Source organism: Glandiceps talaboti, chromosome 23 (assembly GCF_964340395.1).
Source record: "Glandiceps talaboti chromosome 23, keGlaTala1.1, whole genome shotgun sequence".
Lineage (NCBI taxonomy): Eukaryota > Metazoa > Hemichordata > Enteropneusta > Spengelidae > Glandiceps > Glandiceps talaboti.
The window spans coordinates 8,075,409-8,103,055 of record NC_135571.1 but is presented as its reverse complement, the minus strand read 5'-3'; the positions used below and the strand labels follow the sequence as shown (position 1 = coordinate 8,103,055).

General features: G+C 34.6%; 1 protein-coding gene across 1 annotated transcript in view; it reads right to left on the bottom strand.

Annotated features, from left to right (window-relative positions):
• Positions 1-5,795: 5,795 nt before the first annotated feature.
• LOC144452876 (uncharacterized) overlaps positions 5,796-27,647 on the bottom strand; it is a 36,946-nt gene continuing 15,094 nt past the window's right edge. Inside the window, exons 3-12 of the mRNA XM_078144073.1 lie at positions 23,575-23,736; positions 22,831-22,974; positions 21,762-21,860; positions 20,399-20,731; positions 19,895-19,972; positions 19,282-19,479; positions 18,316-18,391; positions 9,989-10,147; positions 8,482-8,616; positions 5,796-8,099 (exon numbers count right to left, since the gene is read on the bottom strand). Coding sequence (XP_078000199.1) covers positions 8,031-8,099; positions 8,482-8,616; positions 9,989-10,147; positions 18,316-18,391; positions 19,282-19,479; positions 19,895-19,972; positions 20,399-20,731; positions 21,762-21,860; positions 22,831-22,974; positions 23,575-23,736 — 1,453 coding nt within the window. The 3' untranslated portion in view covers positions 5,796-8,030. The remainder of the gene's footprint in view (positions 8,100-8,481; positions 8,617-9,988; positions 10,148-18,315; positions 18,392-19,281; positions 19,480-19,894; positions 19,973-20,398; positions 20,732-21,761; positions 21,861-22,830; positions 22,975-23,574; positions 23,737-27,647) is intronic.

The window sequence follows — 27,647 nt, the reverse complement described above, 5'->3', positions numbered from 1 at the left end:
TTCTGACCTTTGTGAAAAAATCAACTTTTGGCGATGTATAACTGCCTTTTACAGTTAACCTATCATTATAAATGCATAAATTAAAGTGTTGCGAGTTTAATTAAAGTGTTGTGAGTTGTAAGAAATCTTTCATTTAGGTTTATATCGGAAATATGGCATTTTTCATTAATTTCTCTATTAATTTTTTCAGAAATATTGATTTTTATTTTTCAAAAACCGCTCTAAATTACATGTTTGATATTATGAAACGTAAAAGAGATGATTTGGTTTGGCCGTGGACACGTTATTATCGGTTACACACAAAAAAGTAGCATTTTTCAACTATTACGCAATAAGTAGTTTTTGCAGTCCAAACGCCCCCAATTTCGCCTTTTCTGACCTTTGTGAAAAAATCGACTTTTGGCGATGTATAACTGCCTTTTACAGTTAACCTATCATTATAAATGCATAAATTAAAGTGTTGCGAGTTTAATTAAAGTGTTGCGAGTTGTAAGAAATCTTTAATTTAGGTTTATAACGGAAATATGGCATATTTCATTAATTTTTCTATTCATTTTTTCAGAAATATTGATTTTTATTTTTCAAAAAACGCTCTAAATTACATGTTTGATATCATGAAACGTAAAAGAGATGATTTGGTTTGGCCATGGACACGTTATTATCGGTTACACACAAAAAAGTAGCATTTTCCAACTATTACGCAATAAGTAGTTTTTGCAGTCCAAACGCCCCCAATTTCGCCTTTTCTGACCTTTGTGAAAAAATCAACTTTTGGCGATGTATAACTGCCTTTTACAGTTAACCTATCATTATAAATGCATAAATTAAAGTGTTGCGAGTTTAATTAAAGTGTTGCGAGTTGTAAGAAATCTTTAATTTAGGTTTATAACGGAAATATGGCATATTTCATTAATTTTTCTATTCATTTTTTCAGAAATATTGATTTTTATTTTTCAAAAAACGCTCTAAATTACATGTTTGATATTATGAAACGTAAACGAGATGATTTGGTTTGGCCATGGACACGTTATTATCGGTTACACACAAAAAAGTAGCATTTTTCAACTATTACGCAATAAGTCGTTTTTGCAGTCCAAACGCCCCCAATTTCGCCTTTTCTGACCTCTGTGAAGAAATCGACTTTTGGCGATGTATAACTGCCTTTTACAGATGACCTATCATTATAAATGCATAAATTAAAGTGTTGCGAGTTTAATTGAAGTGTTGCGAGTTGTAAGAAATCTTTAATTTAGGTTTATAACGGAAATATGGCATATTTCATTAATTTTTCTATTCATTTTTTCAGAAATATTGATTTTTATTTTTCAAAAAACGCTCTAAATTACATGTTTGATATCATGAAACGTAAAAGAGATGATTTGGTTTGGCCATGGACACGTTATTATCGGTTATACACAAAAAAGTAGCATTTTTCAACTATTACGCAATAAGTCGTTTTTGCAGTCCAAACGGCCCCAATTTTTCCTTTTTTGACCTTTGTGAAGAAATCGACTTTTGGCGATGTATACTGCCCTCTACAGTTGACCTATCATTATAAATGCATAAATTAAAGTGTTGCGAGTTAAATTAAAGTGTTGTGAGTTGTAAGAAATCTTTAACTTAGGTTTTTAACGGAAATATGACATTTTTCATTAATTTTTTCAGAAATATTGATTTTAAATTTTCAAAAACCGCTCTAAATTACATGTTTGACATTATGAAACGTAAAACAGATGGTTTTGTTTGGCCATGGACACGTTATTATCGGTTACACACAAAAAAGGTCACATTTTTCAACTCTTACCTAATAAAGCGTTTTTGCAGTCCAAAGGGTTCCAATTTCACCTTTTTTGACCTTACCTTTATATCCATATATTTCTTTGGCTTGTAGTGTTCACTTCTGAGCCAACAATGATATATGTCCAAGCAACGAAGTCTCTCAAGTATGAGACGATTTTTGTGTTTATATTTTTTTTAATAATATAATATGTTTATTATCACTACAGGCCACAGGCCTACGTGACCAAAAAATAATATAATACATCAAGCAGAAAGAGTGTAATGACATTAGCTGGAATAGAATTCCTCTCTTAAGTACATTGCTTTGTATATAAATTTACCAACGTTTCTTAGTAATATTGCAGACTGCACATTCATTAAATTGAAAAACTTTTGAGGTGTAGGAAATATCCAGTAATACTGAGGTAGTAAAGCTTCCCTCACTGTTTGTGTTTATATGTATGTATGTGTGTGTATGTATGTATGTGTGTGTATGTATGTATGTATGTGTTTATAATTATAAGTTAAGAGAAGACACTTTAACACCCAGAGAGAGAGAAAGAGAGAGAGAGAGAGAGAGAGAGAGAGAGAGAGAGAGAGAGAGAGAGAGAGAGAGAGAGAGAGAGAGAGAGTGTGTGTTTTGATGTTTTTTTCCAGTCACCAGTTCTCATATAGTTTTTGTATTTCATGTTGCCTAGAAGCATTTGTTGATATTAATATGTAAATTACTGTCATCCATGTTTGTCAGTATTTATTGTTAAAATTAGTTTTTCATATAAACGTGTCTAACTATAAGTCTGAGCCCACTGTGCTACCAGTGCACTGGTTGCTTCCAAAAATAGTAAAATAATAACACATGCAAAGTATCTTTTCATATCACCTGACTCTTTATTTAGTAACACACTCTGGCAGCAGAACAAAATTGCTTTGAACAGATTATTTGACATGGAAATTTCACACAAATATAAAGGCAGCTTCATATCCCAAACCTATAAGATCTAACGTTAGAAAAGGGGGCTGTTTAAAACATGCAATTAACATAATGCACGATGCATTAATTCATTTGTGTAACATTAAATATTATATACAGTTTGTTTTAAAGTCATTTGAAAAATTTACAAAAAAAGTAATTGACATGTTGAAGTTGACAGCACCGCAACAAAATAAAATTATACACTAAATCAACAACTCATTTGATAACATATATGCTATGTTTATGGAGTATAGATGAAAGATTTCTGACTTCCAATGTCTTGATGGGTGTTTGTTAGGCAAAGGTATATGTATATTAACTGGTCATGAAATTGGCATGATGTCAGCTAACATTTCACTGAACTTGTTTTTAAAAAACAACAATTCATACACTTTGTGTTACTTGAATATTCAGAATAGCTAGGTTTTGTAATATTTACTGTTGCAGGTAAGGGCTATGCTTATATGCTATGAATTGGTTTGAAGTATGGAGGACATGTATGAGGCTAATAATAACCCAACATACCCAGAATAAGATCTGGAGCATCTAAATAACATCATGAGCACATACCCAAAATACAATGTTGACATCCTAAGCACATACCCAGTGTACGATGCTAACATCATGAACACATACCCAGTGTATGATGCTAACATGATGAGCACATACCCAGTGTATGATACTAACATGATGAGCACATACCCAGTGTATGATGCTAACATCATGAGCACATACCCAGTGTATGATGCTAACATCATGAGCACATACCCAATGTACGATGCTAACATCATGAGCACATACCCAATGTACGATGCTAACATCATGAGCACATACCCAGTGTACGATGCTAACATCATGAGCACATACCCAATGTACGATGCTAACATCATGAGCACATACCCAGTGTATGATGCTAACATCATGAGCACATACCCAGTGTACGATGCTAACATCATGAGCACATACCCAGTGTATGATGCTAACATCATGAGTACATACCCAGTGTATGATGCTAACATATCTTGAGCACATACCCAGTATACGATGCTAACATCATGAGCACATACCCAGTGTATGATGCTAACATCAAGAGCACATACCCAGTGTATGATGCTAACATATCTTGAGCACATACCCAGTATACGATGCTAACATCATGAGCACATACCCAGTGTATGATGCTAACATCATGAGCACATACCCAGTGTATGATGCTAACATCATGAGCACATACCCAGTGTATGATGCTAACATATCTTGAGCACATACCCAGTATACGATGGTAACATATCTTGAGCACATCCATAATATGATGCTGATATTCTAAGCAAAACCCCAGTATATGATGCTGACATCCAAACCACATATCTGGTGTAGTATGACGTATGCTGACAGAAGTATAAACAAGGATAGGAACTTCTACCATCGGTAACACCTACCAAAGGTGGGAATCTGGACATCAAAAACATACAACAGGGTTGAAAACCAAAATATTATAAACAATAGTATTGACTGAACACATTACCCTCATGCATCTAAAAATTCAATCTCTGCAAAACATTTTTTCTTCTTCTTAAATTTAAGGGCATGTTAACATCAATTCTTTACCATAAGAGATCAAAACATGGCCAACAAAAAAACCAACTATTTACAATCCTATGCATTCTGAAAACATAAAGTTTATAAAATTGGCAGAATAATTAACGTCCGAATTTGATTCGGGACTCAAAACAAAATAATGCTGTTAAAAATACACACACTCAAAATACAAATATTATTAAAGCAACAAATTATCGTAACATGTTTTTGGAAAGACTGATTTCTTACTGGTAATATAGATACAAGAAAATGCATGCTTACAGTCTTGTCAAATACTTTTATACACAACACTGCCCTCTATCAACAAAATGGAGTAGAACAAATTTTCATTCCTCACAAGTTATTTCATATGCACACATACACATAAAATGTCCTTTAATCTAACTCACTAGAAACTTTCTAAAATCTTGTCTGTAAAATAAACTACAGCATGTTGCATATTACAGTTCACTCTTTCTGTTTGAATTTGATACAACCACACAGAAACCAATAAGAAACTGGACAATATGCTACACTTTAAGATAACAAGATTGAATGAATACAGTTTCTTGCTACATTTTGTGTATATATGAAATAAACATGTCACCTCAACTGTAAGATACGCTATGTCGTGATGTCGTTCCACCCTCACTGGCCTCCTCTGAAAAGGCTAACCAATGTGTGAGGGCGCCCTGTCATGGCACATCTTACAGACTAACGTGCCACCTTGCAGACTCCATGGAATGGAAACAACAAAATATTGGTGCTCACTTGCCTACGTCTGGTAGAGGTACGTTTAAACGGCAGCGGTTAATTTCATTTAGAAAAATGAGGCAAGAAATTGGAATTATTCTAACTTAAAGTGTAGAATGTGTAGTTTCATACTGGTTTCTGTGTGCCAAATCTAATAGGAAATTTATAAAGCATAAGGAAATTACTTTTTTAAAGACAACAAAATGGAACAAAATTTTCGTACTGGCATCTAAACTCTCATATAGTTCAAAACACACAAAAAGCAATATCATTATTATTTCAATATATTACAAACTTGTATGAGAGTTTATCTGTGTTTCTGATATAAGTTATCACACAAAAACAACAGTTCAGAATGTTTAAAATATTCAACAATCAATGAAATTGTGGAATTGAAAAAAAGGTGTAATAAAGTTGTATGTACACTTCAATAGACTAATAGTAATATATGACAACTTAAACTCTCTATAGTTTGTATGTATATGTGTGTATATGAGTGTGTGTGTGTGTGTGTATGCTTGTGTGTGTGTGTTTGTGTGTGTGCGTGCATGCGTGCGTGCATGTATGTATGTATGTATGTATGTATGTATGTATGTATGTATGTATGTATGTATGTATGTGTATATGTATGTATGTATGTATGTATGTGTGTGTGTACATAATGTAAAAATGTGTGTGTTGCATGTGTGTGTTTGTGTAAAGAAAAGGACATACACATACAAATCTGACCTTATAGTCTAGAATGTCACAATATTCTACAAATCAATACAAAATCTACTATACATATAGATATCAACAATATAAAATACTAGATGTACAAGTCTATCACTCGATCTACAACACATGTCACTTTAAACCCAATAGACAGAACTGGTATCGAAATATACTTTATCATTTTGAGACAATTTGTACCAATTTCATTAACCCCTCCCCTAAAACAAAAACAAAAAATAAAGTAAAGAAGTATAACATCATTTTTGTTCAATCTTTCTAGTACTGCTTTCAAATTTTGGATAGGGTTAATAGTACGTTGAAAAGTTAGCATTTTGTTAAAAGTATCATACTATCCTAGTAGTTGTAACTGAAACAATATCTTTCTTAATTTGATTATAGATCTTAGAGTCTCGTCCAAGATCTAAAATTTGATTCACCAAACTTTTATCGGTTCAGTCCTTATTTGCTTGTCATGAGAACTACAGTCAGTCCAGCTATAATGATGACTCAATTCTCAGTACCTGTAATAGCATTTTACCTCATGCTAGAGGGTCAAAATAGAACAAGAAGGTTGACTTATTCTCAGTACCTGTAATAGCATTTTACCTCAAGATAGAGGGTCAAAATAGAACAAGAAAAGGTCGACTTATTCTCACACATGCCTATACTAATGCATGTGAAAGGTGTGGAGCGGAAGTTATGGTGTCGATTAAGAAATTGAATGTTTGTTATTTTTATGATGCACCTCGGTAGTAATATTGCATTTCAGGTACAGAGAATTGGGAGTCATGGACTTGAGATAAAAATGTTGGCAAGTCTTTCTTTAGACTACATTAAAACTTTACTACCAACTTTTCGACCCCACATGGGATGTCTTCTTCAAGATATAGTGGTGTACGACTGAATTCCAAAACTTAACATCAGGAATGACAACAACATCTTTACATCTTCACAACTTGTTGATGGTATTGTGTACACAAGTTTGATGTCCATTTGTACATTAGTTATGAAGATGGTATCAACAAATTGTAAATTACTGGAGTCTTGATACAGCTGAAATATCGAAGGGCCGCGGAAAGACTGTGCATATCATACACATTTAATGTTCTCCAAGAACTTCTGAAAAATATTGTTCAAGTTACAGCATATGGGGGTGTGAAATTATTTAATTTTACCAGTGCTCCCTCCCCCTCCTTGTCTCGTATTTTGGGGTAGTAAACATCCTGAGTATGATCACTGAGTGGTACTAAGGTTTTGCTATACTAATTCTGAAGTGTGCATACTTTACATATTGGAATGTAAAAATATTATATTTGTTTCGATACTTTCGAGTGAAAGTAAAAGTGGACGGATGTAATTGTATCATAAAGATGTTGGTGATTGTTTTGCAGCAATAGAAAAACTCCATCATCAAAATTTCCATCATCTACTAGGTACTGTGCAAATTAAAAGTCTATAGCAAAAATGAATCCTTGATATAGCAAAATATTTGTTGACAAGAAATGCTTATTTTAACAAATAAGTGTGAAGTACTTCCTGTTGCAATGGATTGCTTTGAGGTTTACTATTTACCACAACCTGACACAGTTTGTTGCATTTTAACCTTGCTGTAGTGGGAGTGGGGTGGGGGTGGGGGGTGGGTGGTCAGACAGGGATGTGTGGCCCAAGTTCATTAGTGGTCTGAGGTTCAACACATCTACTAATGATGTATAACCTAAACACAGATCCATTGTTAGAGATTTCCAGTCACAATTACCTGGTCAAATACCTGTATTCTGATGCTGTGAAGGTATTTTTTAAAGCATGACAACGTTTCCTATGTTATGGACCAAATAATTAGCAAACCTCATCGAGTCGATCCATGTTAAGGTTTTTTTTCACGAAAAAGTGACCCATTTGGGTGGCACATACCTGTATAACATTTCATGGGACTGCAACCCTCCCCACCCAAATCCACCCCATCCCACCCCACTCTGGGGTTATACAACAGCACTTTAGTAAGGCTAAGTGACGCTACTATCATAATAATATGTCAGAGGTTCTTCCAAACTGGACACTACAAAGCAATCCATTCTAATATGTTCTCAAACCCTACTGTACGAATAAACACTGTTTTCTATCATTTCATAAAAAGGATTCTATAGTTACAGACTTGAAATTACTGGAGTACTTGATATGTTGGTTTGCCTGTCTTCATATTACTGTAGTGTGTGATATGTTGGTGTTCTTGTCTTTATTTGTAGCTTTGGAAGTAAGGTATATAAGCCAGGAACTCCACTTTGTCAATGTTAGAACTTGAATTCTATTAAATATGGGAGAGAACACAAATCAGTCATGTGAAGTTTTCAACATGATAGCTGTAGAACATTTGCTTTGTTTGAATAAAGTTTCAATCAAATCATATCAAATCAAGTAATCACTGAAATCACCCACCCACTAAACCATCAGCTCCCATCCACTCACTCACTCACTCACTCACTCATTAACTCATGCACGCACACACACACGCACTCACTCACTCACTCACTCAATCATGCACGCGCGCACTCACTCACTCACTCACTCACTCACCCATTCACTCACTCACTCATTAACTCACGCACACTCGCACACGCTCGCACTCACTCACGCACGCACACATGCACTCTCTAGTAACATTCACAAATATAGACATGAAATCTCACCTTATTCAAATCTTGTAACATAGCTTGGAAGTTTCTGTCTGAGATATCTTTATCTAAAGCTGTGGACAAAATTCCCTGTAAAGATTCCACTGATATAGAACCACTCTGATGTCGATCTACAGCACTGTATAACTCCTACAAATAAAATAATAATAAGATTTTTGAACAATTTGTGGAGTAAATCGGTGTCTTTATAACAATGTTCGAGAATGTAGAGATAGTTGCTGCTAGTAGGTAGTTTTTAGCACAGCTTGAGACAGGCTAAGAGATAGAGTTGGTTAAACACTGTTGGACTATGGTTTAAATGGGGAAAAAAAACCAGTTCAGTTGGCTGCTGACAATTGATTTTGTTTGAACTTCAACAAATTATACCTCATGTATGTTGTAATTGTAATAGTGTACATGCTGTTACTGTTTATATCATTAACTAAATAAAGAATTGACACTATGTAAGTGATGTCTGTGTGTTATCTTTATTGTGTCTACATAGCAGACACTGTGTAAGTGATGTCTGTGTGTTATCTTTATTGTGTCTACATAGCAGACACTGTGTAAGTGATGTCTGTGTGTTATCTTTATTGTGTCTACATAGCAGACACTGTGTAAGGGATGTCTGTGTGTTATCTTTATTGTGTCTACAGAGCAGACACTGTGTAAGTGATGTTTGTGTGTTATCTTTATTGTGTCTACAGAGCAGACACTGTGCAAGTGATGTTTGTATGTTATCTTTATTGTGTCTACAGAGCACACACTCTGTATGTGATGTTTGTGTGTTATCTTTTTGGTGTCTATCTCAACATGAAACCTTGTGATATGGCTCACTGATGTTGATAGTTCGTTTAATAGCTTGGGCAAGCTTCTTGGAGAAGAACAGTAAAGGGTTGAATTTCAATCCCAGGTATTAAGAGTCTCAACACTTCCCATCATGTATTAAGCCAACATTTTCATGAATACAACCCCCAAAACACAACAGATTTCTTTCCTGTATATTCATTATACTGTAGACCAACATTAGGAGATAAAAAATCTTAGTTTCGTAGACGTTCTATGAGCACTGTGACAGTGTAAGCAATGTTACAAAGTCAAAGTCATCTAGCATATGAGTGTTATCTTAATCAGACCACTATTTATATGCAGAGTAGGTGAGTAATACACACATATTAAAACACAACCACACTTTCTACAGATATTCATTTGGGTTTGAGACTATGTGACCCGGGCTATGTTGCATGCTCTAAATCACATTGCTGTGTCAGGAACTGTCAAGGATTTCCCACAGGAAATCCACAGGCTATCACGGAGTCACTCAGACCGGCAATATATATGTAACATTTGTGGGCTCCATGTGAGTAATCATCTCTGACCAACTCATTACTCCAGGAGTCTCCTCGAATTCACACTCGTCTTGTGAGTAAAACACGTCAGAGTGATACAGCCTATCCATCAAGTGTTTAGAACACTCACCCAAGTCCTACCCCTTTACTAGAAAGACATAAAAACTACTTACCACAAACTGTGTGATGTTTTGTTCCAATGATGCAAAATCAAGTCTGTCATAGGTTTCCTTGACAGTGGTACTCAGCTGAACCATACTATCACACAGACACATTACTGTCATAAATTCTTCTAAACCAAAGAAGGTACTAGCGCTAGTAATCTCATATACCTAGTCATAAATAAGAAAATATATTTTAAAAATAATCTAGAATTTGGTGATATTAACGTTTGAATTGCAACCTATAAACATAGAAAATATTTCTAACTTCTGGTTATGAAAAGTTTATATGTTCATTATTCATTTATTTGACTGGGTTGGAAATATATAGCGCCCTCATGAGTCAGCAATACTATTTCCCAGCATGCTTTATTTCAGGAAACTTATTTTGACCAATCATTGAATAGTAAGTTTTCCAACAATTCAAATGACGCTAACATATTTTGTGCGAGTACTTTTTCTGCTTGTATTTTTCTTTCTTTCTTTTTGGCAATTTCTTAGATTCATTTCTAAAAGACAGAACTGTCAAAGAATATTACTAGCGCCTTTCAAATTATCATTTCGAACATGAAGCCATAATATATTAATTTGTTAACTTTGATAACTTCAATTTGTTTAATATCAAAGCTCAAATTTAATTTCAAAGAAATGTATCCAAATTGACTAATATATTAGAAAATGTTAATTTTGTTAAATATTGTTAAAATTGTTAATTTTGTTTTTTCAAATTAATATTTTTTTCTTGGTTAAAAAAATTCTTGTTACAGACTTCACAACATGTTTTTTATCCCTTGGTTCAAAGATTAATAAATAATAAGTAACATCAAACAAACAAACATTAATAAACAAAACAAACAAACAAACAAAACAATAATAATAGTAAGCAATGTAATTATACAAACAAAACAGTAATCAATATTATTACAAACAAAACAATATTAAACAAAGAAAACTATGTCAAAACAAACAAAACAATAGTAAACAATAAACAATATTATACAAAACAATAACAATAATATTGAAACAAACAAACAAGAATAAATAACAAATAATATTGATACAACAAATTTATTTCAAAGTGTAATAAACAAGGTGCCAGAATCAAACATGAAAAACCGCAACACCATGGTGATAAGTGCAGATGAACTATGTTGTCATAAATAATGATATAAATTAATATTAGTCAATATTCATGGAATGAAATGATATTATTAAAATGTACAAATATTTAATTTCGCAGTAAAAAATATTAGCCGTTGACAGTATGCATTCATTTATAAATCATTTTTACAGCATTTTGTATCTGTATCTACTGGTTATATTTGTGACTTCGCTAACACGTGTTTACTCGTTCACAGATATAGTCAGTAGATAGGCTATGTATACAGCATCATGCTAAACTATAATATATCCATTTTTCATGCATTACAATGACAGCATTTGATCCATTCACAGTGGACAGACCAATTTCTGCATTACAATATGTTAACACCATATGAACTTAATTTAGGACTGGGGTCAGAAAAAAAGAGTTTCAAAGTTTCACAATTCAAAGTTTTAAATGGATTACATTTTTGTATTTCTTTGCATTCAAATTACCTATATTGATCAAAATACATATGACCCATGGGATGGGGCTATACATGTTCTCCCATGAATTAATACTTTTACTAGAGAGCTCAAAGCTTGGTGTCACCTCTGGAGTTGCCAGTTTGAGACCACAAGAGGTATGTGTGTGAGGGGGGGGGGGGGCACAAAGCTGGAAAAAAAACTTACATACTTGTCAGAGAAAGTGAGAGGGGTGGGAGTAATTATGCATAACTGAAATTATTTGAAGTATTCATTTTCACCAGCTTTGAAAGACAAGTGTGTAAAATATCAAAGAAAGGTTTTAATAATTAGAATGATGAGTGCCACAGCAATAATTCAGTCTGTTCTAGTCTAGTCTGTGACTCTGAGATAATACATGCATGGTTATGATTCATTCCATTTTCAAAATTATATCAAATATATATATCCAATATCATGACACAAAATACCTGAGATAAAATGTTAGGATTATTTCTGGAAGAACTGTAGTTTAATTTCAATATGTTTCTATGGTCTCCATCATCCATGGTTGGTCTGCATTGCAAGATTTAATCAATACAATATGTTGTAAACTACCTTGTGAATTATGACAAAATGTTATATAAACTACTACTACTACTACTACTACTGTTTCATGTATTTTTGGTGAGTCTCTGTGAGTCTGTCTCTTCAGTCTTAACACTGTCTGCTAGACACTCTCTCTGTCTCTGTCTCTCCCCCTCTCTCTGTCTCTGTCTGTCTGTATCTCTCTCTGTATCTCTCTCTCTGTATCTCCCTCTCTCTCTCTTGCTGACTCACTCTCTCTCTCTCTCTCTCTCTCTCTCTCTCTCTCTCTCTCTCTCTCTCTCTCTCTCTCTCTCTCTCTCTCTCTCTCTCTCTCTCTTTCTCTCTCTCTCTCTCTTTCTCTCTCGCTCTCTCTCTCTCTCTCGTTCTCTCGCTCTCTCGCTCTCTCCCTCTCTCTCTCGTTCTCTCACTCTCTCTCTCTCTCTCTCTCTCTCTCTCTCTCTCTCTCTCTCTCTCTCTCTCTCTCTCTCTCTCTCTCTCTCTCTCTCTCTCTCTCTCTCTCTCTCTCTCTCTCTCTCTCTCTCTCTGTATTGAGATATGATTTAAAATGAAATTGTGACATAACGAAGGTAACTGATTATGGTTCAAAATATGACATTGTGAATATAAAACACCTACTAAAAATAAATGTTCTCTGATAAAATACAGCAAATAATTATCTAGTGTAACAAGTGCTATGCTGAGAAAGATGTAACAGCAGAAATTTGTTCACACTAAAATGTAGAAAATACATGTATGTTCCTCTTACAGCCCTTTTTCTAGTCTATACATTTTTCACATACACATGTCTATATTTCTTAATCTTTATCTGTTTATTTATCTATTTTGTTGTCATATTTTTTGTTGGGCACATAAATTAGGTTCTATGTAATATTGTAAGAAAAACTATTAGAAAATATGGTAGTCATGACGATACTGTTTCTAACAGTGAGTCATGTACTTTACAATGTTTAATCTTTGGGAATATTTTTGATATTTCACTCAAGTTAATATGAGCATTTTACCGATATTTTGGTTTCAATTATTTGGGTACCTTAACCAGTCCTTACACCCCGCATCACAACTGGCAAGCTTTGTTTAGTCAATGTACTGTTATGCATTTCAGTGCAGTGTTCATGCAACGCAGTCAAGCTATAGTACGGCACAATCACCAATTGCTTATCATTGGGTAGAGATGCAGCTAGCCCAAAGGAGTCTAATGTTATCCGACGCATCAAATCTCAAGATCTCTCTCTCTCTCTAGTCTAGTGCTATCCATGGCATCAAATCTCAACATCTCTATTTTCGTCTGGCTCAATGAGGTCCTGAGATGAAATTTCAAATTCAACGGAACCCACCCACCCACACAAAGTCATTAACATCATGTCTTTGTTAACCAATCACATATTTCTGGCCAATGATAAGTTAGTGACAATTACATAATGTCCAAATATGCTACAGTTATGTTCAAATATGGTATATTTGTCAGCTCAGGATGCTACTTATAGACATAATTCTAACAGTCAGGGTTTCCTCATTTGCATGAACAACTGTTGGTTCATGATTTTTCATTTAGCTAGAGACGGGTGAGAGATGCTTTGATACCACAGGAATATCAACACTAGCCCAAAGTAATGGGAGTATATATACTATATATAACCAGAGATGAGATTATATCGTGAAGCAAATCAATATATCAGTTAATAGCATCAAACCACATCAAACTCTTAGTGTCCTGTGTTGTATGGCTGTATGGCACTCTAGGCCTAGTAACCCGGCAGATAACTACAACCTCCCTTACCAATTTAAACCAAAAAAGAACCACCACCCCTCTTTTGCAATATTCCACCCTTTTTACCATCCACCAGCTCCAGCTTCCAAGCCACAATTTTTTTTTTCCTTTTATTTTTTTTCTCTCTCTTTTTTTTTGACAGGAAAAGATTTGTTATTAATTTTTCTGGATTAGCTGCATCTCACCCAAGATAAAGTGCTTTTCCCCATTAATTCCTAGCATAAGCAAGCATTATCAAAAGCTTTGATAAATTTGATCATTATGTAAAATATCAAAAAGTGAATTATTTAACGTTCTCCTTCATGGAACTTTCATGGTTGGACCAACACATACTACAGTGGAAAGCTTACTGTAAAGAAGGAGATAAAGATAATCTAAAACTAGATGTAGTTTCAAACTAAAACTGACAGAAACACAGTGTCAGAGTTGCCACAGTAATTTGAACAGAAATGTGAGACCGTACTATATCCCTAAGATCTATGGGAGCATTCTCTGTGATCAGTGTTGTAGGGTGGTAAATAGGTAAAATCTACCTGAGTTCCCCTATCATTTTACCGGGGTTCCCTACCAGTGTTTTTATTAAGGCTGGCAAGAATGTAAAATATACTTGAGTTCCCTGTCATTTTACCAGGGTTCAATACTAATATGTTTGTTAAGGGGCAAGTTGGTAAAATCTACCTGAGTTCCCCTGTCATTTTACCGAGATTCCCCACCAAAATTATGGTACAGTGTATTGGAACCTATGTCAGTTTATACCACATTCTTCCTTCCCATTACCGGACTAGTTCCCCAACCTTACCAAAATACATTGGTGGATTGATTAGTGGATTGATATGTGATATTCATTATATCAAGAAAGGCATCACAGAATGACTAGAGGTGTTCTGTGCCTATGTAACCTTGTTCAGGGTTATACCATGCTATAATGTGATGTTCAAGTTGAAAGTTTTATAAAAACTGGTCTTAGTTTATTTTTACCTTAACTTGTCTACAGTAAGCTTTCCAACATAGCAACAAGTAATGTACTGTAAATACTTGAGATCAACAAATTAGTCATGTTATTCATTGATTGATTGCCTCATTCATTGGTTAAGTGATCAGCTGACTGATTGATTGATCAATTGATTGAATGATTGATTGATTGATTGATTGATTGATTGATTGATTGATTGATTGATTGGCTGAATCATTGATTTATTGCTTGATTGATTGATAAATTCATTGATTGACTGCCTCATTCATTGGTTGACTGATCAGCTGATTGATTGATTGATTGATTGATTGATTGATTGATTGGTTTGACCAAAATGCTTAGATTTGAAGTGCTTATCAAATTTGGCTCCTTGCCAAGATATGTTTCTTTTTTCACTGTTTTGTTTGAAATTGTCATCAAATTCAAAATTTAACATTTTCATCATCCAACCATTACTTTTTCCTAAATATATTTCATGAGAAAGTTTTTTTTTCAAACTTTGAAATACAATCAAGAGACAACAGTTTGAAGGTGCGACAACAGAAAAATAACCGTAGAGCTAGGGAGACTTACCCTGTAAAGCTATCATATTATTGGTTGATGATGATGTCATCAAGATTGGATACAATGTAGCATGCAAACACGCAGAAAAGAAAACCAGAACATAAAGGGTTTAAAACTAGACCATGGCCTATAAAATAATTCTACTGCGGTGCAAGATAATAATACAACAAATTATTAGCATATGGAATTGTGACGTTTGTGTAAGATACGAACACATTGGAAACATAAACCGTTTTTTAGTGAACAAATATGTTAATACGGTGCAGTTTAGTAGACATTTAAAAATTTGTGAAGTCAGTGTTTGTTCTGAGAAACGGTGTTACAAATACACAGCAAGTGTACAAAATTACTCATTATCAAGTGCATAGAATTATTGATAATTCTGAGCTTTGCTGAATTGTGAGCTGGAAGATCCAAGTCAAGAACAGAGGTAGTAAAATCTAGTTACTTTGGAAAAGTCAATTAGGAACGAATGTGTTGTTTTGATCTGTCTACTGACGACCGTTATCCCACAATGCAATGCATTAAAGGGGTACAAGCTGAGTTTATGCGATATTGGACGAGATTTATGCTAAGTATTTAAAAGTCACTCATAGTATTCTACTTATTGAAGTATACTTAACCACCACTTGCAATTGACTGAAGTCAAACTTGGTACTTAGATATTACATATAAACTATCCAATGACATAATTTTTGATACATACCAAAAAATGTTGAGGAATCCCTACTATGTAATCAACAGTTCTAACAATGCCATAAGACATTGTAATGTCCTAGAAGGCATACATCAACATTAACATTATAATAGAATAGTCTACACAAGGTTTCATGTAAGCATTTTTGCTTGAGTAAAATGTTCATAAACTCAGCTTGTGCCCCTTTAACATCAGCATTAATGTCTCTCTCTCATTGCATGATCCAGGTCAGATAGTTGACAGATCAAAACGTTGCATTCACTTATAATTGACTGTTCCTAATTAACTATATTTTACTGCTCTTGTGATTCTTGGAATCATACACAACATATTCTCCAAGAACACAGTCATTCCATTCTATAAAGATATGGCTTTCCTCTCCTGGGTGTCCAGTTTGATAAGTAAGCTGACTGTCACACAGCCAATGAGTAACAGGATCGACGCATGTCCCTTTACCCTTCTCATCAGTGTTACCGTTGTAGAGTAAATACTGTTGTTAACATAGTTAGTGTTCAACTCAGAAATAAAATCTCTAACTTTTGCTGTTACTTTGTTCAAGAAAGTTCAATCCAATTCCAAAACATTTGTTTTTTTTCAATTTCAAATCATATCAAAATGCAATATGGACTGACTGACTGACTGACTGACTGACTGACTGACTGACTGATTGATTGATTGATTGATTGACGGATTGACTGATTGATTGATTTGATTGATTGATTGACTGATTGACAGATTGACTGATTGATTGATTGATTGATTGATTGATTGACTCATCAAATTGTGTTTTTTCTGAAATCTGTTTTTTACAAAAATGTAACAAGTACAAAACTTCACAATATACAAAATTATACATAATTGTGTATTCATAATTCCTGATTGAAACCCGTATGAAAGAAACAATACAGTAAAAAAAATAGAATCTATTATTATGATGAACAAAACTGTTCATCAGCTTGGTACACCAAATGAATAACAAATTTAGGTTATAACACACAAGCAGTACAATTAGTAGAAGATGAGTATACTGCCACCTAGAGGTCAACTGTAACTATGGAATGTTTGGGGGTTTTCTGAGTATACTGCCACCTAGTGGTCAACTGTAACTATGGAATTGTTTTTCTGATGAGTATACTGCCACCTAGTGGTCAGTTGTAACTATGGAATGTTTGGTTTTTTTCTGAGTATACTGCCACCTAGTGGTCAGTTGTAACTATGGAATGGTTGGGTTTTTTCTGAGTATACTGCCACCTAGTGGTCAGTTGTAACTATGGAATGTTTGGGGTTTTCTGAGTATACTGCCACCTAGTGGTCATTTGTAACTATGGAATGGTTGGGTTTTTTCTGAGTATACTGCCACCTAGTGGTCAGTTGTAACTATGGAATGTTTGGGGGTTTTCTGAGTATACTGCCACCTAGTGGTCAGTTGTAACTATGGAATGTTTGGGGTTTTTCTGAGTATACTGCCACCTAGTGGTCAGTTGTAACTATGGAATGGTTGGGTTTTTTCTGAGTATACTGCCACCTAGTGGTCAGTTGTAACTATGGAATGGTTGGGTTTTTTCTGAGTATACTGCCACCTAGTGGTCAGTTGTAACTATGGAATGGTTGGGCGTTTTCTGAGTATACTGCCACCTAGTGGTCGGCTGTAACTATGGAACTGTCATTGTGTTGAGTCATCAACAAGGACTGATTGATAGATCAAGCCTATTTACTAAATTCAACTACGTGTGTATTACAACAGAGGAAACCAAGCTTTCAGCTAAGATAGACATAAACTAAAATTCATGATGATGTCAACTATTTGAACAGACATGGCATTTCATTGAAGTCTAAATAGTATGAGGGGCAGTTCTGATGTATATTCCACAATCTTGAAGTGTACATTCCAGGGATTTCCAGTGTTTTCACTATCTTGATTACAGGGTGATTATATCCATACAACAAAGGCACTGCTATCACCAACTTGTGTAATCTACCACATTGAACAAAAATACTTTTAGTCTGTGTCTATCTTACCAGTAAATTCTTAGTGAGCTGAAAGCTTAGTTTCTCTAGTATATAACATATGTTATCATTGGAATGGTAGCAATTGAACGATATAATCAACTTTTTTTTTGACAAACTAAGGGGTATATGGGGGGGGGGGGGGGTATATCAAATAATCAAATATCACTCACCTCTTTCAGGTACTTTTGTTGAGATTTAGTCATATGTTTTGATAGCTGTGTAGAGAGTTCTGGAAAGGTGATATGTCTGTGAAAATAAGACCAGACAGTGGATGTGACTTACAAGAATAAAAAGAAAGTATGCAGATCGAGTCATGACGGATAAAAGATAATAAGAGAGAGGATGACTGGTAATTTCTACATCAATTGTTTTAGAAACTTTTCACTGTAAGGGACGAACACACAATGTCACACAAGCTCAATAAACGAACATCATTCGCTTAGGACAAAAACCCTCCCCCCACCCCCCACCCCCACCCCCTCCCCCTAAACGAACGTTCATAAGTGCAACATCACAAGTTTATATTATGATGTAAACTGTAGCAGTCACACCACTATGATCGATGCAATGTAAAAACTTGATGGTAAACATGAATTTCCAACTTTATGAACCTGTTTACTGAGATGATGGTAAACACATCAAAATACTACCAGAAACAAAGCATTGGTTAGAAGTGCGGAAATGAAGTTCAGCTATCGCAGTGATGCCAGGCCCCCTCCCCCTAAATGAATGAAGTTCGCTTGTTGAGCTTGTGTGACATTGTGTGATCATCCCTAACTTGTTTCCTTTGGAAATTATTTGAACTACCATTTGGCTAAAGTCATAGAGAGAGATTTGAAAATGACTGAAGCCTTCGGGAAAGATTTAAACCATATTTTTGGCTCAGTAGACCTAGCTGTACATAGGAAGTGGTAGGATAGGGTTTGTAATGTGAAGGACTATGTAATCTTGTAGGTTTTGTGACAGCATGGATTTTACATTCACCATAGATTTGAGAAGTATTTCAGGTATACAGGGTTACTTTTGAAGACTTTTTCAGTTATGTGAATTTAAGGACCTGCTTTATTAGCGCTATAAATTTTATACAGTCATTTTTTGTTTTTTATTAGAGCTTGACACGATAAGTTCGTACTTACCCATCTTTATTACTATCTAGTTTCTTAAATATTTCTGTTAATTCAGCTCGTCTAGAATCTGACACATGTAATGATAGATCCACAGATTTGAGAGGGTTTGGTGAGACACTCTTAATTGGACTGATACTAGGTGCATTTGGCTTTAACAGGTTATCTGTTTCATCTGCTGGTACCTCTATGTCCATCTCTGACTCAGGCCTATTAACAACAATGGATGGGAGATTACCTTATGAGAAGGTTTTATGTTCATGTAACTATACTGTATGCATGCATGCACACACAAACGCACACACATGCATGCACAAACACACACACACACACACACACACACACACACACACACACACACACGTGCACACACATGCACATACGCACGCACGCGCACACACACACACAGACACACACAGACACACACACACACACACACACACACACACACACACACACACACACACACACACACACACACACAAACAAACACAAGTAAGTAGCACTTACACAGTACTGGTAGAAATAATAATTAATTCACTTTCACTTTCAGAGGGTAGTTTTTTTTGTCCACAAAATATACAAGTCAGGAATGATACAATTAAACCCAATACATATACAATACCTGTCATCAGGTGGAGGACTCTGTGCTTTCTCTTCTGTTTCCATATCATTCTCTTGATCATCTATGGTGATTTCAACCCTGCCATAAATATCAGATATAAAGCAAAATTACAAATCCAAAGGTAACAGTCAGTTAAACAGGAAAATTACAAGTATATATATAGACAATAGTTGATATAGGTAAAACTATATGAGGCAGCGTTCACCAGAACACTTAATCTCCATTACTATTCACAAGAGATGTATTTTGTAGTTATAACTCGTACCCCTAATTTGCCTTAATTTTCATGTATATTTGGTCCACAGACTAAGTTGCACGCTTCATATCACATTGCTGTGGAACTGTCAAGACTTTCCCTATCAGTCCACAGGCTAAGCACTCACCACTACGCCACAGAGAGCAATTTTGACACACTGCACACGGTCGCTATTTAGCAAAAGCGTGCAACTGAATCTTTCGTCCACACTTTTGGACTTGTTCTCCAGTACAAATATTGTAACATACCTTGTTTCTTGAGTGCCATGGTCTTCAGACTCAGGTTCCATCTTCTCCATTTGCGTCTTAGGTTCCCTTTTTTCAGGTGTCTGTGGTTCTTTTCTCTCTCGTGAATCACTTTTATCAGGATTACTCCCTCGTCTCTTTTCCCGTCTTTTCAAATTTGTAGATTGTCTCTTCATTTTAGCTGGTGGTTGTACTTTTAACTCCCGATCTCTGTCATCTATAACGGGTTCATCGACCTGCTCTGTAAATGTTTTAGTTTTGGTGACAGGTGCTGGTGGTAACGGTGGTTGTGGAAGGGGATATTTAGGTTCTGGCTTTCTGTTTGATGAATGAGACCTACAAACAAGATTGAACAACTAGTTATAACCAATAACTTTTTTTAAATTTACAACTTATATTGGGTGCATCAGAGGTCACGTCAACGCAATATTTGTGCGTAATTGACGCCATATTTGACACTTGGGACGCATTTTTTTGGATGTATGCATCACTATGGCCGCGTCATAAACAGGGGACAAATGGGGCTTACTGTTGGTAAACGTACGGTTATCATCTTTGCTTCAAAGTTGTAGAACTAGACATCGTGGATTTAGTCAGTTCTCCATGTAACTATTTTCTAAATCTCTATGTAAATATCAAATGGTGTTCTCTACAAAGCTTGCATTCCATTTTCAATTGATAAAATTTAAATTAAATTAAATTCAGTTTGAACAAATATTTATCAACAATAACTTCTTTTTTTTTTACAACTTATATTGGGTGCATGTAGCTATTAAACATTTGTTCTCCAAAATTTGCATTCCATTTTTCCTTGATAAAAAATGTAATTAATTGAACTTCATCTTTATTATTCACCCACATAGAAAATTTCTGAAGAGTGGAGGCTAGAAAAAAGATAACATATGAAAGGAGATTGCCACTCCAGAAAATAAGGCATTTTTTATAGACTATGGGGTCTGGAGATTCATTTCATAATTTTACATCACCTACATTTATTTGCAATTTCAGAGAAACATCAAGTTGATTTTGTGCATTTATAGGGTATCTTTGCTATGCGCTATTGCATCATAGAAGTCAGCAGAAATAATAATAGTAATACAGCATAGCTCAAATAAATGTTACAGTACTTAATAAATAAACGAAACACTTCTTCCCATTACAGCCCTCAAGCATCACATGAACAATCGCACAAAATAATAAAAGCAGGTAACTTGGAACTCATTACAATCATAGGGATTCAATACTATTCAGGGTGTAAAATATTATGAGTACGTTATTGTAGTTAACAAAATATTTTCAAAAAATACATTTCAGTTGCAGCTAGTGTAGTTATACAAAATGTAGATAGTTGAACCATTCAACTTACGGTGGTAGTTTGATTCCTCTGCCATGATACAGTTCCTGGCATTCAGCTGGTAAGAATGGCACTGACTTCAACTTATCTAGTTCTTCTGAATAGTCCATTCTAGAACAAAACAAAAACATACACTTAATAACATCTCAGGTGATGTATCAGAGAAAGAAGTGTAAATGCAAAACTGCTAGCACAAACAAGGTTGGGCCAGTTTGTCTTTGAAACCCCCTAAAAACAACACTATACTCAGTGACATCTCAGGTGGTGTACCAGAGAAAAAATAGAAATTACAAAATTTATATAGTTAACAAGGTTGGGTCAGCTTGTCTTTGAAACCCCCTAAAAACAACAACAGTGTACTTGTTAACATCTCAAATGATGTATCAGAGAAAGAAATGAAAATTGTCAATTTGCTATCGTCAACAAGGTTGGCCCAGCTTATCTCTCTTGAGACCCCCTGAAATAATATTTTAGTTGATAATATAATTCAAAAGGTATGTAAGCCTAAGAAATGAATATAAAACTACAAAATGGTTGTAAACTGCAAGGGTGTACAACTAACTGTACTCTACGACTACAGTAAATTTTCCAGTTCAAAAATGTATTGCATGAGACGACGTCATTACTTCCGTTTCGGTTTGTTTTGTCTTTATTAGATTTGAAATAACATTTATATCATGAAATGATGGAAAGACATGTTGACCTCTTTAATTGTGAGTGAGACACACTCTATACACCAGGACCAGTGTGCCCAGTAAGACAACGTGGCGTGCCACTGACATACACAATTTCTAGTGATGTACCAAAATTTGGTATTCCCCTATCTCATACTATGTGGTGACTCACAAAAAATGCCAGTTTTTAACATTTCGACTCACAGCAACAAAATTTGGCTATCACTAGAGGGCGCACTCAGGAGACAACCAGCTCCCCTACCCCAGGAGTAGTTTCCCTATGAGTAAGACTATTTTCCAGCCGACGTTCCAGTAAGTAAAATATTGAAAGCACAAAACAGAGAGATGTTAGTCAAAAAGCTGCCAGTGCAAAGAATCTAAGCTAAAGTAGCATATATTTAACTCACTTTTCATGCATATTATGTTTAAGTCCATCAATAGATAGGTCTGCATATTGTACTCTGTGAGGTAGAACCTCTCGTTTCCTTTTCAAGCCTCGAACTTCCTCCAAATAACCTTCTTCATCTCGGAATTTATTCCTCTGTGAAGGTCTGGGAAAATACATATAATAACGTCTTTTGTTAATTCGGCAGTAAATGTGTTTATTAAACGATAAATGCATGTATAACTAACTTAAACATAGCCATATTACTGATTTGGGTGGCCATACTAATTTTTTCTCTCATTATAAAAAACAATGGGTCAGTTGGTCAGTTTTTTTTTTTTTTAAAGTGAAAAAGTATATGTGTATATTTTGTTCATGCCTTCATATCATTTCGCATAATCATACAGTCAGGATGCCTCATAAATGACAATTTGTCACACTGTCATAATTTCTTGATCACACTATAGAGGGAGATATTTTGAAACACTTGTTGGCAAGATTTTTAAAAATCCAGGGTTGGTTGTGAGAAACACAGAAATAAATCGGGTCACCCTTAGTGGACTTTTTGGCTTGAGCAATTTGACCATTTTATTTTTTGTCACAATTTATTTTTAATAAACATGTATTATTATTTTTCTTCATGAAATATTTCCCATCATGCAACATTCAAGATGGTAGGTTTTCAAGACTCTAGTATCTACAGCTGCATCCTAAATTTCAACAAATCCGTAAGTAAATAAGAGTGAGTGATTTCGGAGTAACTTACTCAATGAATAAACTGGTTTGCATTCTTTGGATTGGATCCCATAGGAATGGTTTCGTATGGAAGGGTACTGTTTTGGTTTTTACTAAAGTTGGTCCTGCTGCACGAGTAAACGACTCCTGGTGGCGTCGACTTAAAGGAACACTTCGTATCATTGTAGATGACCTGCAATATGACAAAATAAAGAAATTGGTTCAGTTATTAGCTTCATATAAACAGCGCCCTCTAGCAGACCGAAATAATGACTTCAACCGTCATACATACTGGTACTATTGTAAGTGTCATAACTGCTATAACCACCTGTTGATTCTGATAGATTTACAAATCATGTAAACTTTTTATTAACACGTGATGACCCAAAAGTCATACACATACATCCTGGTACTCATGTAAGTATAATAACTGCTATAACCACCTGTTGATTCTGATAAATCATATCAACTTTTATTGACATATATTGACCTCAAAAGTAATACATCCTGGTACTCCTGTATCATAACTGCTATAACCACCTGTTGATATACTACATGTATGTATATTTCTTTAAGTCATATAATTGCTATAACCACCTGTTGATTCTTGCTAGAATTATAAATCATATCAACTTTTATTGGCATACAAATGTATATTGACCACACATTGGTCACACATCCTGGTATTCTTGTAACTATAATAATTGCTATAACCACCTGTTGATTCTAATAAATCATATAAACATTTATTGGCATATATTGACCTCAGAGGTCATACATCCTGGTACTCTGTAAGTATAACTGCTATAACCACCTGTTCATTCTGATAAATAAAATCAACTCACTTGAGTGACAACTGCTTACCTACTAACCATCCTAATAAAAACATTGACATATATTGATATATGCTGGATAAATTGATCAGTATGACATTATTATTATATTTTCCACGAAAGTATGAATAACCCATGTTAAGTTTCTATGACAACAGTCCAATATACATGTAAACGTACCTAGTACTACATGAATGTTCTAGTATAGTTATTTTCTTCATCAACTTTTAATATCCTTTCATTAGCCCTGGTATAGAACCTACATTATTAAAGTGGTCATATAGATGAGGATTAGGTATTTATTTTGGATTTTTAATTTACAAAACAATTTTATTATGGCTTCCTACTTGAAAATCAATGTGAAACAACATAGACCAAGTCTGTATTTGTAACTCAATAAATTGAAAAAGATTCATAAATATGTAAAATGTTCGTTATTGTACGTACAATAACAATTTGAAACCTTTTTTACACATGTTTTAGCTTTTTGCAATTTATTGAGTTACAAACACAGACTTGAAGTAACAGATAAATGCAAGGTAAATTGAACCATGTGACATTCCTAAATTAGTACTTGACACAGAAAAATTGAAAACATGGATTAACCATGTTAAGTTTCTATGACAACAGTCCAATATACAGGTACCCCATACCATGTTCTAGTTACTTTTGTTATCCACTTTTAATATCTGTTTATTAGCCCTGATAGAACCTACATTATTCATAGATTATAGTATGTGCCTTGAGCTCTGCTTGCAGAGATTTGGCGCCTTCCAAATCTCCTGTATTAGAGCATTAGTATTATTATCACGCACTGACTGCACAACATTTCAGTGTAACCAACTGAAGCATATATGTTTTCTCTTGACCAAAAATGTTCATTACCTTGGTAGATCAAATTATATACAAAGGTTACAATGCACAAGCAGTTCAAAGTTTCTTTCAATTTAGTCAACAACGTACATTAGCACAGTAGTACCTTAGTACAATGAAGATTTAGTTCAGTACATACATGTACAATCATCGACATCAGATCATGGACAAACAGCACCTGTTACAAACAGGGACCATAAACAAATGAATTGGATTAATAACACTTGGCACAGCAGGTTGGAAGTATAGAGACTTGTATTACATTTCATGCTTTGATAAAAACAGTTTTATGACCACTTTACCAATTATATAATAACAGTTCAGGTTCACAAACAAATTTCCAGTTCCCCTGGCATTTCATATACACATAAAGAAGCCATAAAACTGTTCTTATCAAACTATGGTGTGTAATACAACAAGTCTCTGCTGTTCCAACATAGTGTGTGCCAAGTGTTATTAATCCAATTCAGTTGTTTACTTTCCCTGTTTATAACAGGTTCCATTTGTCCACGGTCTGATGTCAGCAGTTGTATCTGCATACAACATAGACACTGTATGTCACTGTATAGTATAAAAGCAGCCTTCATAATTTATAGCCAGCAACAAATATTTGGGTTGGTGACAATACAATTGCAACTACAATTCAAGTATTCACCCAGTCTCACTGCTGAAACTATTCAACTTCAAGTTCTTTCAAAAGAATAATGGGTGAAAATGTTTATACACATATATGTTAGGTATTGATAGATTACATATGTACTTGCACTGGCTTTCACGTTTGTCTCTTGGAAAACAGTAAGTGTAAAGACACAATGGTCAAACAGAGCAATTGATTGACAAACAATTTGTTAACTGGTAACAGAGCATACTTGGGGATCAGACTGCAAGAATTGTTTAAGGGTTTTAGGCAGTGTGCCCTCACAGTCAATTCACGTGCCACTGACACACACAATTTCTAGTGATGCACCAAAATTTGGTGTTCCCCTATATCTTACTATGAGGTGACCAGTGTGCCCTCTAAGCCAATTTGACGTGCCACTAACACACACAGTTTCTAGTGATGCACCAAAATTTGGTGTTCCTCTATCTCTTACTATGTGATAACTCACAAGAAATGCCAGTTTTTATCATTTTGACTAACAACGACAACATTTGGCTATCACTAGAGGGCGCACTGGTGTTAGGCTGTAACATGTACATGTACACTAGTACATTTGTAACTGTTCAAGTAAGTCAATGTCAAATCAGACAATAACCTATTGTGTACCAACCTATCACAATAACAGGATCTCTATCAGATTAATCACCCTAGTATAATCAAGATAATGGTAAGACAATTAATGTAACTAGTATCATAGCTAGGGCTGATAACAGAGCTTTGTGTAATATCTCCTTATCACAGTATCAGTAAAACTATGTCAAGACTTCTCAATACAGTTTATCAAACAGGTAGACTCTCTCACCACAGAGCATCTAGTAACATGCCAACAAATGATTAGCCCTATGTAGTCAATGAGGACCCACAGTACAAGGATAATCTAGTATAATTATTGGGTAGATATTGGTAGATAAAAGTCCTGCTAAAATATTTTGAGTTGTCTTCATATTTCTATATTCTGTGATTGTGAAAGGTAAGTATCAACAAACATTGTACTAAATATGGTGAGCTGATTGGATGAGTTATTTACACACTTGTTTGTAGTGTATACAAAATGTACTTCTCCCTTGCACTGTCTGCCAAATTAAATGCACCTGACATATCCTAAAGTAGTAATGAATATTTCTACTCATAGACTCAAAAAAATTTCTTGAAGTGAATCCAAAAATTTTTTATTGACGAGACTCTGGAATTTGGGATTTGCTTTTTGTTGACTCTGTGGGTAGAAATATCTATTAAGTTAAGTATGAACTCAGAGTCCATGAACCATCATTCTCGCACGTCCTAAATTACCATTCCTCCAAATTTTTCATGCAACAAATTAAATGTTCACAGAAACTAGAGCAATCCACTGATTGGTAATTTACTCCGAGTACATACATGTACAGACATGTCATAATCATTCAATAACACTTTCTGTCGGCTATCTAAAAAATGAATACACCATACAAATTTTGCTGCGCTATAAATGTGAAAGTCTGAATGTACACATTTATATATCCCATTAACAGTTAAGTGATATCAAAGTCACCATTTATAATCAATAGCACTTTTAGTCACCACTCTCAATACTTCAAGTAATGAATAAATAGTTGAACTCAATTTTAATCTTCTATAAAAATGAATGTTGAATGTCAAAAGCTTAAACACACATATGCAAATTCATATCTCAGCTACATAGAGCTGAGAATCTAACCGTGTCGACTTCAATGCTTTCTAGAAGAAGGAAATTGAAGTCAA